General features: G+C 36.3%; 1 protein-coding gene across 1 annotated transcript in view; it reads left to right on the forward strand.

Annotated features, from left to right (window-relative positions):
• Positions 1-17678, forward strand: part of rpgrip1l (RPGRIP1 like) — a gene marked incomplete at its 5' end in the record, with an annotated part of 63637 nt that overhangs the window by 23284 nt on the left and 22675 nt on the right. The window contains 5 exons of the mRNA XM_079251751.1: positions 15842-15948; positions 16175-16306; positions 17178-17228; positions 17294-17473; positions 17560-17677. Of these exons, the coding sequence (XP_079107877.1) occupies positions 15842-15948; positions 16175-16306; positions 17178-17228; positions 17294-17473; positions 17560-17677 (588 nt within the window). The remainder of the gene's footprint in view (positions 1-15841; positions 15949-16174; positions 16307-17177; positions 17229-17293; positions 17474-17559; position 17678) is intronic.

Below are 17678 nucleotides of genomic sequence, written 5' to 3' on the forward strand. Positions count from 1 at the left end.
ACATCAGAGAACAGTTTGTTTACATTAGAGAACAGTTTGTTCACATAAGAGAACAGTTTGTTGACATCAAAGGACAGTTTGTTTACATTCAAGAACAGTTTATTTACATCTGAGAACAGTTTGTTTAAATCAGAGAAAAGTTTGTTTACATCCGAGAACAGTTTGTTTACATCCGAGAACAGTTTGTTTACATCCGAGAACAGTTTGTTTACATCCGAGAACAGTTTGTTTACGTTCACGAACAGTTTGTTTACATCAGAGAACAGTTTGTTTACATTAGAGAACAGTTTGTTCACATAAGAGAACAGTTTGTTGACATCAAAGGACAGTTTGTTTACATTCAAGAACAGTTTATTTACATCTGAGAACAGTTTGTTTAAATCAGAGAAAAGTTTGTTTACATCCGAGAACAGTTTGTTTACATCAGAGAACAGTTTGTTTACATCCGAGAACAGTTTGTTTACATCAAAGGACAGTTTGTTTAAATCAGAGAAAAGTTTGTTTACATCCGAGAACAGTTTTACTTCAATGAACAGTTTGTTGACATCAGAGAACAGTTTGTTTACGTTCAAGAACAGTTTGTTTACATTAGAGAACAGTTTGTTCACATAAGAGAACAGTTTGTTTACATCAGAGGACAGTTTGTTTACATCCGAGAACAGTTTGTTTACGTTCAAGAACAGTTTGTTTACATCAGAGAACAATTTTTTTAAACGTTCGAGAACAGTTTGTTTACATCAGAGAACAGCTTGTTTACATCCAAGAACAGTTTATTTACGTCCGAGAACAGTTTGTTTACATCCGAGAACAGTTTGTTTACATCCGAGAACAGTTTGTTTACATCTGAGAACAGTTTGTTTACATCAGAGAACAGTTTGTTTACATCCGAGAACAGTTTGTTTATGTTCACGAACAGTTTGTTTACATCAGAGAACAGTTTGTTTACATTAGAGAACAGTTTGTTCACATAAGAGAACAGTTTGTTGACATCAAAGGACAGTTTGTTTACATTCAAGAACAGTTTATTTACATCTGAGAACAGTTTGTTTAAATCAGAGAAAAGTTTGTTTACATCCGAGAACAGTTTGTTTACATCAGAGAACAGTTTGTTTACATCCGAGAACAGTTTGTTTACGTCAGAGAACAGTTTGTTTACATCCGAGAACAGTTTGTTTACATCAGAGAACAGCTTGTTTACATCCGAGAACAATTTGTTTACGTTCACGAACAGTTTGTTTACATCCGAGAACAGTTTGTTTACATCCGAGAACAGTTTGTTTACATCCGAGAACAGTTTGTTTACATCCGAGAACAGTTTGTTTACGTTCACGAACAGTTTGTTTACATCAGAGAACAGTTTGTTTACATCCGAGAACAGTTTGTTTATGTTCACGAACAGTTTGTTTACATCAGAGAACAGTTTGTTTACATTAGAGAACAGTTTGTTCACATAAGAGAACAGTTTGTTGACATCAAAGGACAGTTTGTTTACATTCAAGAACAGTTTATTTACATCTGAGAACAGTTTGTTTAAATCAGAGAAAAGTTTGTTTACATCCGAGAACAGTTTGTTTACATCAGAGAACAGTTTGTTTACATCCGAGAACAGTTTGTTTACATCAAAGGACAGTTTGTTTAAATCAGAGAAAAGTTTGTTTACATCCGAGAACAGTTTTACTTCAATGAACAGTTTGTTGACATCAGAGAACAGTTTGTTTACGTTCAAGAACAGTTTGTTTACATTAGAGAACAGTTTGTTCACATAAGAGAACAGTTTGTTTACATCAGAGGACAGTTTGTTTACATCCGAGAACAGTTTGTTTACGTTCAAGAACAGTTTGTTTACATCAGAGAACAATTTTTTTAAACGTTCGAGAACAGTTTGTTTACATCAGAGAACAGCTTGTTTACATCCAAGAACAGTTTATTTACGTCCGAGAACAGTTTGTTTACATCCGAGAACAGTTTGTTTACATCCGAGAACAGTTTGTTTACATCTGAGAACAGTTTGTTTACATCAGAGAACAGTTTGTTTACATCCGAGAACAGTTTGTATATGTTCACGAACAGTTTGTTTACATCAGAGAACAGTTTGTTTACATTAGAGAACAGTTTGTTCACATAAGAGAACAGTTTGTTGACATCAAAGGACAGTTTGTTTACATTCAAGAACAGTTTATTTACATCTGAGAACAGTTTGTTTAAATCAGAGAAAAGTTTGTTTACATCCGAGAACAGTTTGTTTACATCCGAGAACAGTTTGTTTACATCCGAGAACAGTTTGTTTACATCCGAGAACAGTTTGTTTACGTTCACGAACAGTTTGTTTACATCAGAGAACAGTTTGTTTACATTAGAGAACAGTTTGTTCACATAAGAGAACAGTTTGTTGACATCAAAGGACAGTTTGTTTACATTCAAGAACAGTTTATTTACATCTGAGAACAGTTTGTTTAAATCAGAGAAAAGTTTGTTTACATCCGAGAACAGTTTGTTTACATCAGAGAACAGTTTGTTTACATCCGAGAACAGTTTGTTTACATCAAAGGACAGTTTGTTTAAATCAGAGAAAAGTTTGTTTACATCCGAGAACAGTTTTACTTCAATGAACAGTTTGTTGACATCAGAGAACAGTTTGTTTACGTTCAAGAACAGTTTGTTTACATTAGAGAACAGTTTGTTCACATAAGAGAACAGTTTGTTTACATCAGAGGACAGTTTGTTTACATCCGAGAACAGTTTGTTTACGTTCAAGAACAGTTTGTTTACATCAGAGAACAATTTTTTTAAACGTTCGAGAACAGTTTGTTTACATCAGAGAACAGCTTGTTTACATCCAAGAACAGTTTATTTACGTCCGAGAACAGTTTGTTTACATCCGAGAACAGTTTGTTTACATCCGAGAACAGTTTGTTTACATCTGAGAACAGTTTGTTTACATCAGAGAACAGTTTGTTTACATCCGAGAACAGTTTGTTTATGTTCACGAACAGTTTGTTTACATCAGAGAACAGTTTGTTTACATTAGAGAACAGTTTGTTCACATAAGAGAACAGTTTGTTGACATCAAAGGACAGTTTGTTTACATCCGAGAACAGTTTGTTTACATCTGAGAACAGTTTGTTTACATCAGAGAACAGTTTGTTTACATCCGAGAACAGTTTGTATATGTTCACGAACAGTTTGTTTACATCAGAGAACAGTTTGTTTACATTAGAGAACAGTTTGTTCACATAAGAGAACAGTTTGTTGACATCAAAGGACAGTTTGTTTACATTCAAGAACAGTTTATTTACATCTGAGAACAGTTTGTTTAAATCAGAGAAAAGTTTGTTTACATCCGAGAACAGTTTGTTTACATCCGAGAACAGTTTGTTTACATCCGAGAACAGTTTGTTTACATCCGAGAACAGTTTGTTTACGTTCACGAACAGTTTGTTTACATCAGAGAACAGTTTGTTTACATTAGAGAACAGTTTGTTCACATAAGAGAACAGTTTGTTGACATCAAAGGACAGTTTGTTTACATTCAAGAACAGTTTATTTACATCTGAGAACAGTTTGTTTAAATCAGAGAAAAGTTTGTTTACATCCGAGAACAGTTTGTTTACATCAGAGAACAGTTTGTTTACATCCGAGAACAGTTTGTTTACATCAAAGGACAGTTTGTTTAAATCAGAGAAAAGTTTGTTTACATCCGAGAACAGTTTTACTTCAATGAACAGTTTGTTGACATCAGAGAACAGTTTGTTTACGTTCAAGAACAGTTTGTTTACATTAGAGAACAGTTTGTTCACATAAGAGAACAGTTTGTTTACATCAGAGGACAGTTTGTTTACATCCGAGAACAGTTTGTTTACGTTCAAGAACAGTTTGTTTACATCAGAGAACAATTTTTTTAAACGTTCGAGAACAGTTTGTTTACATCAGAGAACAGCTTGTTTACATCCAAGAACAGTTTATTTACGTCCGAGAACAGTTTGTTTACATCCGAGAACAGTTTGTTTACATCCGAGAACAGTTTGTTTACATCTGAGAACAGTTTGTTTACATCAGAGAACAGTTTGTTTACATCCGAGAACAGTTTGTTTATGTTCACGAACAGTTTGTTTACATCAGAGAACAGTTTGTTTACATTAGAGAACAGTTTGTTCACATAAGAGAACAGTTTGTTGACATCAAAGGACAGTTTGTTTACATTCAAGAACAGTTTATTTACATCTGAGAACAGTTTGTTTAAATCAGAGAAAAGTTTGTTTACATCCGAGAACAGTTTGTTTACATCAGAGAACAGTTTGTTTACATCCGAGAACAGTTTGTTTACATCAAAGGACAGTTTGTTTAAATCAGAGAAAAGTTTGTTTACATCCGAGAACAGTTTTACTTCAATGAACAGTTTGTTGACATCAGAGAACAGTTTGTTTACGTTCAAGAACAGTTTGTTTACATTAGAGAACAGTTTGTTCACATAAGAGAACAGTTTGTTTACATCAGAGGACAGTTTGTTTACATCCGAGAACAGTTTGTTTACGTTCAAGAACAGTTTGTTTACATCAGAGAACAATTTTTTTAAACGTTCGAGAACAGTTTGTTTACATCAGAGAACAGCTTGTTTACATCCAAGAACAGTTTATTTACGTCCGAGAACAGTTTGTTTACATCAGAGAACAATTTTTTTACGTCCGAAAACAGTTTGTTTACATCCGAGAACAGTTTGTTTACATCCGAGAACAGTTTGTTTACATCCGAGAACAGTTTGTTTACATCCAAGAACAGTTTGTTTACATCTGAGAACAGTTCGTTTACGTCCGAGAACAGTTTGTTTACATCAGACAACAGTTTGTTTACATCAGAGAACAGTTTGTTTACATCCGAGAACAGTTTGTTTACATCCGAGAACAGTTCGTTAACGTCCGAGAACAGTTTGTTTACATCAGAGAACAGTTTGTTTACCTCAGAGAACAGTTTGTTTACCTCAGAGAACAGTTTGTTTACATCAGAGAACAGTTTGTTTACATCCGAGAACAGTTTGTTTACATCCGAGAACAGTTTTTTTACATCAAAGGACAGTTTGTTTACATTCAAGAAAACAGTTTATTTACATCTGAGAACAGTTTGTTTAAATCAGAGAAAAGTTTGTTTACATCCGAGAACAGTTTTACTTCAATGAACAGTTTGTTGACATCAAAGGACAGTTTGTTTACATTCAAGAACAGTTTATTTACATCTGAGAACAGTTTGTTTAAATCAGAGAAAAGTTTGTTTACATCCGAGAACAGTTTTACTTCAATGAACAGTTTGTTGACATCAGAGAACAGTTTGTTCACATAAGAGAACAGTTTGTTTACATCAGAGGACAGTTTGTTTACATCCGAGAACAGTTTGTTTACGTTCAAGAACAGTTTGTTTACATCAGAGAACAATTTTTTTAAACGTTCGAGAACAGTTTGTTTACATCAGAGAACAGCTTGTTTACATCCAAGAACAGTTTATTTACGTCCGAGAACAGTTTGTTTACATCCGAGAACAGTTTGTTTACATCCGAGAACAGTTTGTTTACATCTGAGAACAGTTTGTTTACATCAGAGAACAGTTTGTTTACATCCGAGAACAGTTTGTTTACGTCAGAGAACAGTTTGTTTACATCCGAGAACAGTTTGTTTACATCAGAGAACAGCTTGTTTACATCCGAGAACAATTTGTTTACGTTCACGAACAGTTTGTTTACATCCGAGAACAGTTTGTTTACATCCGAGAACAGTTTGTTTACATCCGAGAACAGTTTGTTTACATCCGAGAACAGTTTGTTTACGTTCACGAACAGTTTGTTTACATCAGAGAACAGTTTGTTTACATCCGAGAACAGTTTGTTTATGTTCACGAACAGTTTGTTTACATCCGAGAACAGTTTGTTGACATCAAAGGACAGTTTGTTTACATTCAAGAACAGTTTATTTACATCTGAGAACAGTTTGTTTAAATCAGAGAAAAGTTTGTTTACATCCGAGAACAGTTTGTTTACGTTCAAGAACAATTTTTTAAAATGTTCGAGAACAGTTTGTTTACATCAGAGAACAGCTTGTTTACATCCGAGAACAGCTTGTTTACATCCGAGAACAATTCGTTAACGTCCGAGAACAGTTTGTTTACATCAGAGAACAGTTTGTTTACATCCGAGAACAGTTTGTTTACATCAAAGGACAGTTTGTTTACATTCAAGAAAACAGTTTATTTACATCTGAGAACAGTTTGTTTGAATCAGAGAAAAGTTTGTTTACATCCGAGAACAGTTTTACTTCAATGAACAGTTAGTTGACATCAAAGGACAGTTTGTTTACTTTCAAGAACAGTTTATTTACATCTGAGAACAGTTTGTTTAAATCAGAGAAAAGTTTGTTTACATCCGAGAACAGTTTTACTTCAATGAACAGTTTGTTGACATCAGAGAACAGTTTGTTTACGTTCAAGAACAGTTTGTTTACATTAGAGAACAGTTTGTTCACATAAGAAAACAGTTTGTTTACATCCGAGAACAGTTTGTTTACATCAAAGGACAGTTTGTTTAAATCAGAGAAAAGTTTGTTTACATCCGAGAACAGTTTTACTTCAATGAACAGTTTGTTGACATCAGAGAACAGTTTGTTTACGTTCAAGAACAGTTTGTTTACATTAGAGAACAGTTTGTTCACATAAGAGAACAGTTTGTTTACATCAGAGGACAGTTTGTTTACATCCGAGAACAGTTTGTTTACGTTCAAGAACAGTTTGTTTACATCAGAGAACAATTTTTTTACGTCCGAAAACAGTTTGTTTACATCCGAGAACAGTTTGTTTACTTCTGAGAACAGTTTGTTTACATCCGAGAACAGTTTGTTTACATCCGAGAACAGTTTGTTTACATCCAAGAACAGTTTGTTTACATCTGAGAACAGTTCGTTTACGTCCGAGAACAGTTTGTTTACATCCGAGAACAGTTTGTTTACATCAGACAACAGTTTGTTTACATCCGAGAACAGTTTTACTTCAATGAACAGTTTGTTGACATCAGAGAACAGTTTGTTTACGTTCAAGAACAGTTTGTTTACATTAGAGAACAGTTTGTTCACATAAGAGAACAGTTTGTTTACATCAGAGGACAGTTTGTTTACATCCGAGAACAGTTTGTTTACGTTCAAGAACAGTTTGTTTACATCAGAGAACAATTTTTTTACGTCCGAAAACAGTTTGTTTACATCCGAGAACAGTTTGTTTACTTCTGAGAACAGTTTGTTTACATCCGAGAACAGTTTGTTTACATCCGAGAACAGTTTGTTTACATCCAAGAACAGTTTGTTTACATCTGAGAACAGTTCGTTTACGTCCGAGAACAGTTTGTTTACATCCGAGAACAGTTTGTTTACATCAGACAACAGTTTGTTTACATCAGAGAACAGTTTGTTTACATCCGAGAACAGTTTGTTTACATCCGAGAACAGTTCGTTAACGTCCGAGAACAGTTTGTTTACATCAGAGAACAGTTTGTTTACCTCAGAGAACAGTTTGTTTACATCAGAGAACAGTTTGTTTACATCCGAGAACAGTTTGTTTACATCCGAGAACAGTTTGTTTACATCAAAGGACAGTTTGTTTACATTCAAGAAAACAGTTTATTTACATCTGAGAACAGTTTGTTTAAATCAGAGAAAAGTTTGTTTACATCCGAGAACAGTTTTACTTCAATGAACAGTTTGTTGACATCAAAGGACAGTTTGTTTACATTCAAGAACAGTTTGTTTACTTCTGAGAACAGTTTGTTTACATCCGAGAACAGTTTGTTTACGTCCGAGAACAGTTTGTTTACATCCGAGAACAGTTTGTTTACATCTGAGAACAGTTCGTTTACGTCCGAGAACAGTTTGTTTACATCCGAGAACAGTTTGTTTACATCAGACAACAGTTTGTTTACATCAGAGAACAGTTTGTTTACATCCGAGAACAGTTTGTTTACATCCGAGAACAGTTCGTTAACGTCCGAGAACAGTTTGTTTACATCAGAGAACAGTTTGTTTACCTCAGAGAACAGTTTGTTTACATCAGAGAACAGTTTGTTTACATCCGAGAACAGTTTGTTTACATCCGAGAACAGTTTGTTTACATCAAAGGACAGTTTGTTTACATTCAAGAAAACAGTTTATTTACATCTGAGAACAGTTTGTTTAAATCAGAGAAAAGTTTGTTTACATCCGAGAACAGTTTTACTTCAATGAACAGTTTGTTGACATCAAAGGACAGTTTGTTTACATTCAAGAACAGTTTATTTACATCTGAGAACAGTTTGTTTAAATCAGAGAAAAGTTTGTTTACATCCGAGAACAGTTTTACTTCAATGAACAGTTTGTTGACATCAGAGAACAGTTTGTTTACGTTCAAGAACAGTTTGTTTACATTAGAGAACACTTTGTTCACATAAGAGAACAGTTTGTTTACATCAGAGGACAGTTTGTTTACATCCGAGAACAGTTTGTTTACATCCAAGAACAGTTTGTTTACATCTGAGAACAGTTCGTTTACGTCCGAGAACAGTTTGTTTACATCCGAGAACAGTTTGTTTACATCAGACAACAGTTTGTTTACATCAGACAACAGTTTGTTTACATCAGAGAACAGTTTGTTTACATCCGAGAACAGTTTGTTTACATCCGAGAACAGTTTGTTTACATCCGAGAACAGTTCGTTAACGTCCGAGAACAGTTTGTTTACATCAGAGAACAGTTTGTTTACCTCAGAGAACAGTTTGTTTACATCAGAGAACAGTTTGTTTACATCCGAGAACAGTTTGTTTACATCCGAGAACAGTTTGTTTACATCAAAGGACAGTTTGTTTACATTCAAGAAAACAGTTTATTTACATCTGAGAACAGTTTGTTTAAATCAGACAAAAGTTTGTTTACATCCGAGAACAGTTTTACTTCAATGAACAGTTTGTTGACATCAAAGGACAGTTTGTTTACATTCAAGAACAGTTTATTTACATCTGAGAACAGTTTGTTTAAATCAGAGAAAAGTTTGTTTACATCCGAGAACAGTTTTACTTCAATGAACAGTTTGTTGACATCAGAGAACAGTTTGTTTACGTTCAAGAACAGTTTGTTTACATTAGAGAACACTTTGTTCACATAAGAGAACAGTTTGTTTACATCAGAGGACAGTTTGTTTACATCCGAGAACAGTTTGTTTACGTTCAAGAACAGTTTGTTTACATCAGAGAACAATTTTTTTAAACGTTCGAGAACAGTTTGTTTACATCAGAGAACAGCTTGTTTACATCCAAGAACAGTTTATTTACGTCCGAGAACAGTTTGTTTACATCCGAGAACAGTTTGTTTACATCTGAGAACAGTTTGTTTACATCAGAGAACAGTTTTACTTCAATGAACAGTTTGTTGACATCAGAGAACAGTTTGTTTACGTTCAAGAACAGTTTGTTTACATTAGAGAACACTTTGTTCACATAAGAGAACAGTTTGTTTACATCAGAGGACAGTTTGTTTACATCCGAGAACAGTTTGTTTACGTTCAAGAACAGTTTGTTTACATCAGAGAACAATTTTTTTACGTCCGAAAACAGTTTGTTTACATCCGAGAACAGTTTGTTTACTTCTGAGAACAGTTTGTTTACATCCGAGAACAGTTTGTTTACATCCGAGAACAGTTTGTTTACATCCAAGAACAGTTTGTTTACATCTGAGAACAGTTTGTTTACATCAGACAACAGTTTGTTTACGTCCGAGAACAGTTTGTTTACATCCAAGAACAGTTTATTTACGTCCGAGAACAGTTTGTTTACATCCGAGAACAGTTTGTTTACATCCGAGAACAGTTTGTTTACATCCGAGAACAGTTTGTTTACATCTGAGAACAGTTTGTTTACATCAGAGAACAGTTTGTTTACATCCGAGAACAGTTTGTTTACGTCAGAGAACAGTTTGTTTACATCCGAGAACAGTTTGTTTACATCAGAGAACAGCTTGTTTACATCCGAGAACAATTTGTTTACGTTCACGAACAGTTTGTTTACATCCGAGAACAGTTTGTTTACATCCGAGAACAGTTTGTTTACATCCGAGAACAGTTTGTTTACATCCGAGAACAGTTTGTTTACATCCGAGAACAGTTTGTTTACATCAGAGAACAGTTTGTTTACATCCGAGAACAATTTGTTTACGTCAGAGAACAGTTTGTTTACATCAGAGAACAGTTTGTTTATATCAGAGAACAGTTTGTTTACGTCCAAGAACAGTTTGTTTACGTCAGAGAACAGTTTGTTTACATCAGAGAACAGTTTGTTTACATCTGAGAACAGTTTGTTTACATTAGAGAACAGTTTGTTTACATCAGACAACAGTTTGTTTACGTCAGAGAACAGTTTGTTTACGTCAGAGAACAGTTTGATTACATCCGAGAACAATTTTTTAATTGTTCGAGAACAGTTTGTTTACATCCGAGAACAGTTTGTTTACGTTCAAGAACAATTTTTTTAAATGTTCGAGAACAGTTTGTTTACATCCGAGAACAGTTTGTTTACATCAGAGAACAGTTTGTTTACATCAGAGAACAGTTTGTTTACATCCAAGAACAGTTTGTTTACCTCAGAGAACAGTTTGTTTACATTAGAGAACAGTTTGTTTACATCAGACAACAGTTTGTTTACGTCTGAGAACAGTTTGTGTACATCAGACAACAGTTTGTTTACGTCCGAGAACAGTTTGTTTACATCCGAGAACAGTTTGTTTACATCCGAGAACAGTTTGTTTACGTTCAAGAACAATTTTTTTAAATGTTCGAGAACAGTTTGTTTACATCAGAGAACAGTTTGTTTACATCCGAGAACAGTTTGTTTACATCCAAGAACAGGTTGTTTACATCCAAGAACAGTTTGTTTACGTCAGAGAACAGTTTGTTTACATCAGAGAACAGTTTGTTTACATCCGAGAACAGTTTGTTTACATCCGAGAACAGTTTGTTCACATCAAAGGACAGTTTGTTTAAATCAGAGAAAAGTTTGTTTACATCCGAGAACAGTTTTACTTCAATGAACAGTTTGTTGACATCAGAGAACAGTTTGTTTACGTTCAAGAACAGTTTGTTTACATTAGAGAACAGTTTGTTTACATAAGACAACAGTTTGTTTACATCAGAGGACAGTTTGTTTACATCCGAGAACAGTTTGTTTACGTTCAAGAACAGTTTGTTTACATCAGAGAACAATTTTTTTAAACGTTCGAGAACAGTTTGTTTACATCAGATAACAGCTTGTTTACATCCAAGAACAGTTCATTTACATCCGAGAACAGTTTGTTTACATTAGAGAACAGTTTGTTTACATAAGAGAACAGTTTGTTTACATCAGAGGACAGTTTGTTTACATCCGAGAACAGTTTGTTTACGTTCAAGAACAGTTTGTTTACATCAGAGAACAATTTTTTTAAACGTCCGAGAACAGTTTGTTTACATCCGAGAACAGTTTGTTTACATCCGAGAACAGTTTGTTTACATCTGAGAACAGTTCGTTTTCGTCCGAGAACAGTTTGTTTACAACAGAGAACAGTTTGTTTACGTCCGAGAACAGTTTGTTTACATCAGACAAGTTTGTTTACATCTGAGAACAGTTTGTTTACATCCGAGAACAGTTTGTTTACATCTGAGAACAGTTCGTTTACGTCCGAGAACAGTTTGTTTACATCCGAGAACAGTTTGTTTACATCAGACAACAGTTTGTTTACATCCGAGAACAGTTTGTTTACATCAGAGAACAGCTTGTTTACATCCGAGAACAATTTGTTTACGTTCACGAACAGTTTGTTTACATCCGAGAACAGTTTGTTTACATCCGAGAACAGTTTGTTTACATCCGAGAACAGTTTGTTTACATCCGAGAACAGTTTGTTTACATCCGAGAACAGTTTGTTTACATCAGAGAACAGTTTGTTTACATCCGAGAACAATTTGTTTACGTCAGAGAACAGTTTGTTTACATCAGAACAGTTTGTTTATATCAGAGAACAGTTTGTTTACGTCCAAGAACAGTTTGTTTACGTCAGAGAACAGTTTGTTTACATCAGAGAACAGTTTGTTTACATCTGAGAACAGTTTGTTTACATTAGAGAACAGTTTGTTTACATCAGACAACAGTTTGTTTACGTCAGAGAACAGTTTGTTTACGTCAGAGAACAGTTTGATTACATCCGAGAACAATTTTTTAATTGTTCGAGAACAGTTTGTTTACATCCGAGAACAGTTTGTTTACGTTCAAGAACAATTTTTTTAAATGTTCGAGAACAGTTTGTTTACATCCGAGAACAGTTTGTTTACATCAGAGAACAGTTTGTTTACATCAGAGAACAGTTTGTTTACATCCAAGAACAGTTTGTTTACCTCAGAGAACAGTTTGTTTACATTAGAGAACAGTTTGTTTACATCAGACAACAGTTTGTTTACGTCTGAGAACAGTTTGTGTACATCAGACAACAGTTTGTTTACGTCCGAGAACAGTTTGTTTACATCCGAGAACAGTTTGTTTACATCCGAGAACAGTTTGTTTACGTTCAAGAACAATTTTTTTAAATGTTCGAGAACAGTTTGTTTACATCAGAGAACAGTTTGTTTACATCCGAGAACAGTTTGTTTACATCCAAGAACAGGTTGTTTACATCCAAGAACAGTTTGTTTACGTCAGAGAACAGTTTGTTTACATCAGAGAACAGTTTGTTTACATCCGAGAACAGTTTGTTTACATCCGAGAACAGTTTGTTCACATCAAAGGACAGTTTGTTTAAATCAGAGAAAAGTTTGTTTACATCCGAGAACAGTTTTACTTCAATGAACAGTTTGTTGACATCAGAGAACAGTTTGTTTACGTTCAAGAACAGTTTGTTTACATTAGAGAACAGTTTGTTTACATAAGACAACAGTTTGTTTACATCAGAGGACAGTTTGTTTACATCCGAGAACAGTTTGTTTACGTTCAAGAACAGTTTGTTTACATCAGAGAACAATTTTTTTAAACGTTCGAGAACAGTTTGTTTACATCAGATAACAGCTTGTTTACATCCAAGAACAGTTCATTTACATCCGAGAACAGTTTGTTTACATTAGAGAACAGTTTGTTTACATAAGAGAACAGTTTGTTTACATCAGAGGACAGTTTGTTTACATCCGAGAACAGTTTGTTTACGTTCAAGAACAGTTTGTTTACATCAGAGAACAATTTTTTTAAACGTCCGAGAACAGTTTGTTTACATCCGAGAACAGTTTGTTTACATCCGAGAACAGTTTGTTTACATCTGAGAACAGTTCGTTTTCGTCCGAGAACAGTTTGTTTACAACAGAGAACAGTTTGTTTACGTCCGAGAACAGTTTGTTTACATCAGACAAGTTTGTTTACATCAGAGAACAGTTTGTTTACATCCGAGAACAGTTTGTTTACGTCAGAGAACAGTTTGTTTACATCCGAGAACAGTTTGTTTACATCCGAGAACAGTTTGTTTACGTTCAAGAACAATTTCTTAAATGTTCGAGACCAGTTTGTTTACATCCGAGAACAGTTTGTTTACGTCCGAAAACAGTTTGTTTACATCCGAGAACAGTTTGTTTACATCCGAGAACAGTTTGTTTACATCTGAGAACAGTTTGTTTACATCTGAGAACAGTTCGATAACGTCCAAGAACAGTTTGTTTACATCAGAGAACAGTTTGTTTACATCCAAGAACAGTTTGTTTACGTCAGAGAACAGTTTGTTTACATCAGAGAACAGTTTGTTTACATCAGAGAACAGTTTGTTTACATCCAAGAACAGTTTGTTTACATCCAAGAACAGTTTGTTTACGTCAGAGAACAGTTTGTTTACATTAGAGAACAGTTTGTTTACATCAGACAACAGTTTGTTTACATCAGAGAACAGTTTGTTTACGTCAGAGAACAGTTTGTTTACATCCGAGAACAGTTTGTTTACATCCGAGAACAATTTTTTAAATGTTCGAGAACAGTTTGTTTACATCCGAGAACAGTTTGTTTACGTTCAAGAACAATTTTTTTAAATGTTCGAGAACAGTTTGTTTACATCCGAGAACAGTTTGTTTACATCAGAGAACAGTTTGTTTACATCAGAGAACAGTTTGTTTACATCCAAGAACAGTTTGTTTACCTCAGAGAACAGTTTGTTTACATTAGAGAACAGTTTGTTTACATCAGACAACAGTTTGTTTACGTCTGAGAACAGTTTGTTTACATCAGACAACAGTTTGTTTACGTCCGAGAACAGTTTGTTTACGTCAGAGAACAGTTTGTTTACATCCGAGAACAGTTTGTTTACATCCGAGAACAGTTTGTTTACGTTCAAGAACAATTTTTTTAAATGTTCGAGAACAGTTTGTTTACATCAGAGAACAGTTTGTTTACATCAGAGAACAGTTTGTTTACATCCAAGAACAGTTTGTTTACCTCAGAGAACAGTTTGTTTACATTAGAGAACAGTTTGTTTACATCAGACAACAGTTTGTTTACGTCTGAGAACAGTTTGTTTACATCAGACAACAGTTTGTTTACGTCCGAGAACAGTTTGTTTACGTCAGACAACAGTTTGTTTACATCCGAGAACAGTTTGTTTACATCCGAGAACAGTTTGTTTACGTTCAAGAACAATTTTTTTAAATGTTCGAGAACAGTTTGTTTACATCCGAGAACAGTTTGTTTACATCTGAGAACAGTTTGTTTACGTCCAAGAGCAGTTTGTTTACATCAGAGAACAGTTTGTTTACATCCAAGAACAGTTTGTTTACGTCAGAGAACAGTTTGTTTACATCAGAGAACAGTTTGTTTACATCAGAGAACAGTTTGTTTACATCCGAGAACAGTTTTACTTCAATGAACAGTTTGTTGACATCAGAGAACAGTTTGTTTACGTTCAAGAACAGTTTGTTTACATCCGAGAACAGTTTGTTTACATTCAAGAACAGTTTGTTTACATCCGAGAACAATTTTTTTAAACGTTCGAGAACAGTTTGTTTACATCAGAGAACAGTTTGTTTACATCCGAGAACAGTTTGTTTACATCAGAGAACAGTTTGTTTGCTCCCGGTCTTCTCTGGAAGTCTGCTTCTCTGCTCTGAGCAGAGCACGTTGGACCTTTGACTTCCAGACTGTCTTCATCCAGAACCACAACAAAGAGGGCTGTCCAATAAACCTGGATCTAGGCTGGTCTGGTTGAGGGGAGAACTCCACTGGCTCTTGGGGTGCTAGGTCGGCTGTGTCTGGGGGATGGCGGTGGTAGTGGGGGCCCTGATTGGGGCCTCGCTGGCCTCTGCCCCCCCGCCCCCCCCAGGCTGTTCTCTGATTTACCCAGTTGGAGGGAGAATTTTTGTCAGAGACACAAAGAGATTTCATGATGGGAGAAATGTGCTGCCTGGGTCCATGTGGAAGTTCCATCCACTGATCAAATGTTTCCCTTCAGTAAAACTGGAACATGTAACTGGAAAAAAGACAATCTTCACTTCGTTTCTGTCCAGTCCCACTGGAGGAAACGTAAAGGAAAAGGGATTTAGTGGAAGTGAATCTGTTAATTTATGGTGATGTGTCGTGCTGGCTCATGACTGGACATCTTCTACTTTTGGTTGATGAACCAGGTATTAATTGGTTACAATGTACAACTGTAAAGCCAACAAAGTGCCGTTTTAACCCCTTCAGTACACATTCACTACGAAGTTCATGCTGAAAGTGGTCACAAAGCTCTCCGTCAAGAGCCGCCTCCGCAGTCTGCTCTGGTCAGCCGTCGGCTCACTGGACAACCTGTGTTCCCTGTTTCAGACAAGCATGAGCAGCTGCTAGAAGACCACCACAAGCTTCAGATCCAGTTTGTGGAGCAGAAACAGCATCTGGAGGAGCTGAAGAACCAGATGAAAGTCTACAGCACGGTGAGTTCCTGCCCCCATCAACATCTCAGTCGGTTCAGATTTCAACAACATCGTGCTCCTCATGCTCCTCATGTTCCTCATGCTCCTCATGTTCCTCATGTTCCTCATGCTCCTCGTGTTCTTCATGTTTCTCATGTTCTCCATGTTCCTCATTTTCTCTGTGTTCTTCATGCTCCTCGTGTTCTCCTTGCTCCTCATGTACCTCATGTTCTCCATGTTCCTCAAGGAGAACATGCCCATGCTCTTCATGCTGCTCGTGTTCCTCGTGCTCCTCATGTTCTTCATTTTCTCCATGTTCTTCTTGTTCTTCACGCTCCTCATGTTCTCCATGTTCCTCAATATCCTCATGCTCCTCATGGTCCTCCTGTTCCTCATGTTCTTCATGTTCCTAATGTTCTCTGTGTTCCTCATGTTCCTCATGTTCTCTGTGTTCCTCATGTTCCTCATGCTCCTCATGTTCATGTTCCTCATGCTCCTCATGTTGTTCATGTTCTTCATGCTCCTCATGTTCTCCATGTTCTTCATGTTTCTCATGCTCCTCATGTTTTTCATGTTCTCCATGTTCCCCACGTTCTTCATGCTCCTCATGCTCTTCATGTTCTTCATGCTCCTCATGTTCTCCATGTTCTTCATGTTTCTCATGTTCCTCGTGTTCCTCGTGTTCTCCATGTTCCTCATGCTCTTCATGTTCTCCATGCTCCTCATTTCCTCATGCTTTTCATGTTCCTCATGATCTTCAGGTCTTATGCTCTTCATGCTCCTCATGTTTTTCACGTTCCTCAGACTTCTCATGCTTTTCATGTTCTTAATGCTCCTCATACTCTTCATGTTCTCCATGTTCCTCATGCTCCTCATTTTTTCCATGTTCCTCATTCTCTTCATGTTCCTCGTGTTCTCCATGTTCCTCATGTTCTTCAGCTCTTCATGTTTCTCATGTTCCTCATGTTCTCCATGCTTATCATGCTTTTCATGTTCCTCATGCTCCTCATGTTCTTCGTGCTCCTTATGTTCCTCATATTCTCCATCTTCCCCATTCTCCCCATGTTCTTCATGTTCTCCATGTTCCTCATGCTCCTCATGTTCTTTGTGCTCCTTATGTTCCTCATATTCTCCATCTTCCCCATTCTCCCCATGTTCTCCATGTTCCTCATGTTCTCCATGTTCCTCATGTTCTCCATGCTCCTCATGTTCTTCATGCTCCTCCTGCTTCAGATGTTTTTCTCTTCCAGCAGACGGAGTACAGTTTAGCTGAGCTCACTGAGGCGCTGCTCCTTGTGAAGGTTAGTGGAGAACCAAACATGCAGCTTCTGGTGTTGCTGAATAATCCAACTTGTTCTCCTCTCAGAAGAGAAAGTCCCAGAGGAGTGGAGACCTGGGCTTCCTGGTGAAAGAGGAGGTGGAGTTTTGCAGCAACACGACGGCCTCCATCAGAGAGCTCAGAGCTGCTCACGCAGAGACCATCCAGGAGCTGGAGAAGACCCGAAACCTCCTGAGCATGGAGAGTCAAATCAGTCAGGACTACAAGGTTGAGAAGGACTCATCATCCTGACCAGGTTGTGTATTCATCTCCATGGAAACATCACCAGAACCTGCTCTGTGTCCTGGTCACAGGTAGAACTGGACGCCGCATTACAAAAGATGAAGAGAGACAAAGACAAGTACGAGAAGATGCTGGATCAGCAGGCTCAGCAGCTGGAAGCCCGGTCAGCAAAGATCAGCAAACTGGAAGG

Source organism: Telmatherina bonti (genome assembly GCF_933228915.1).
Source record: "Telmatherina bonti genome assembly, chromosome: 2".
NCBI lineage: Eukaryota > Metazoa > Chordata > Actinopteri > Atheriniformes > Telmatherinidae > Telmatherina > Telmatherina bonti.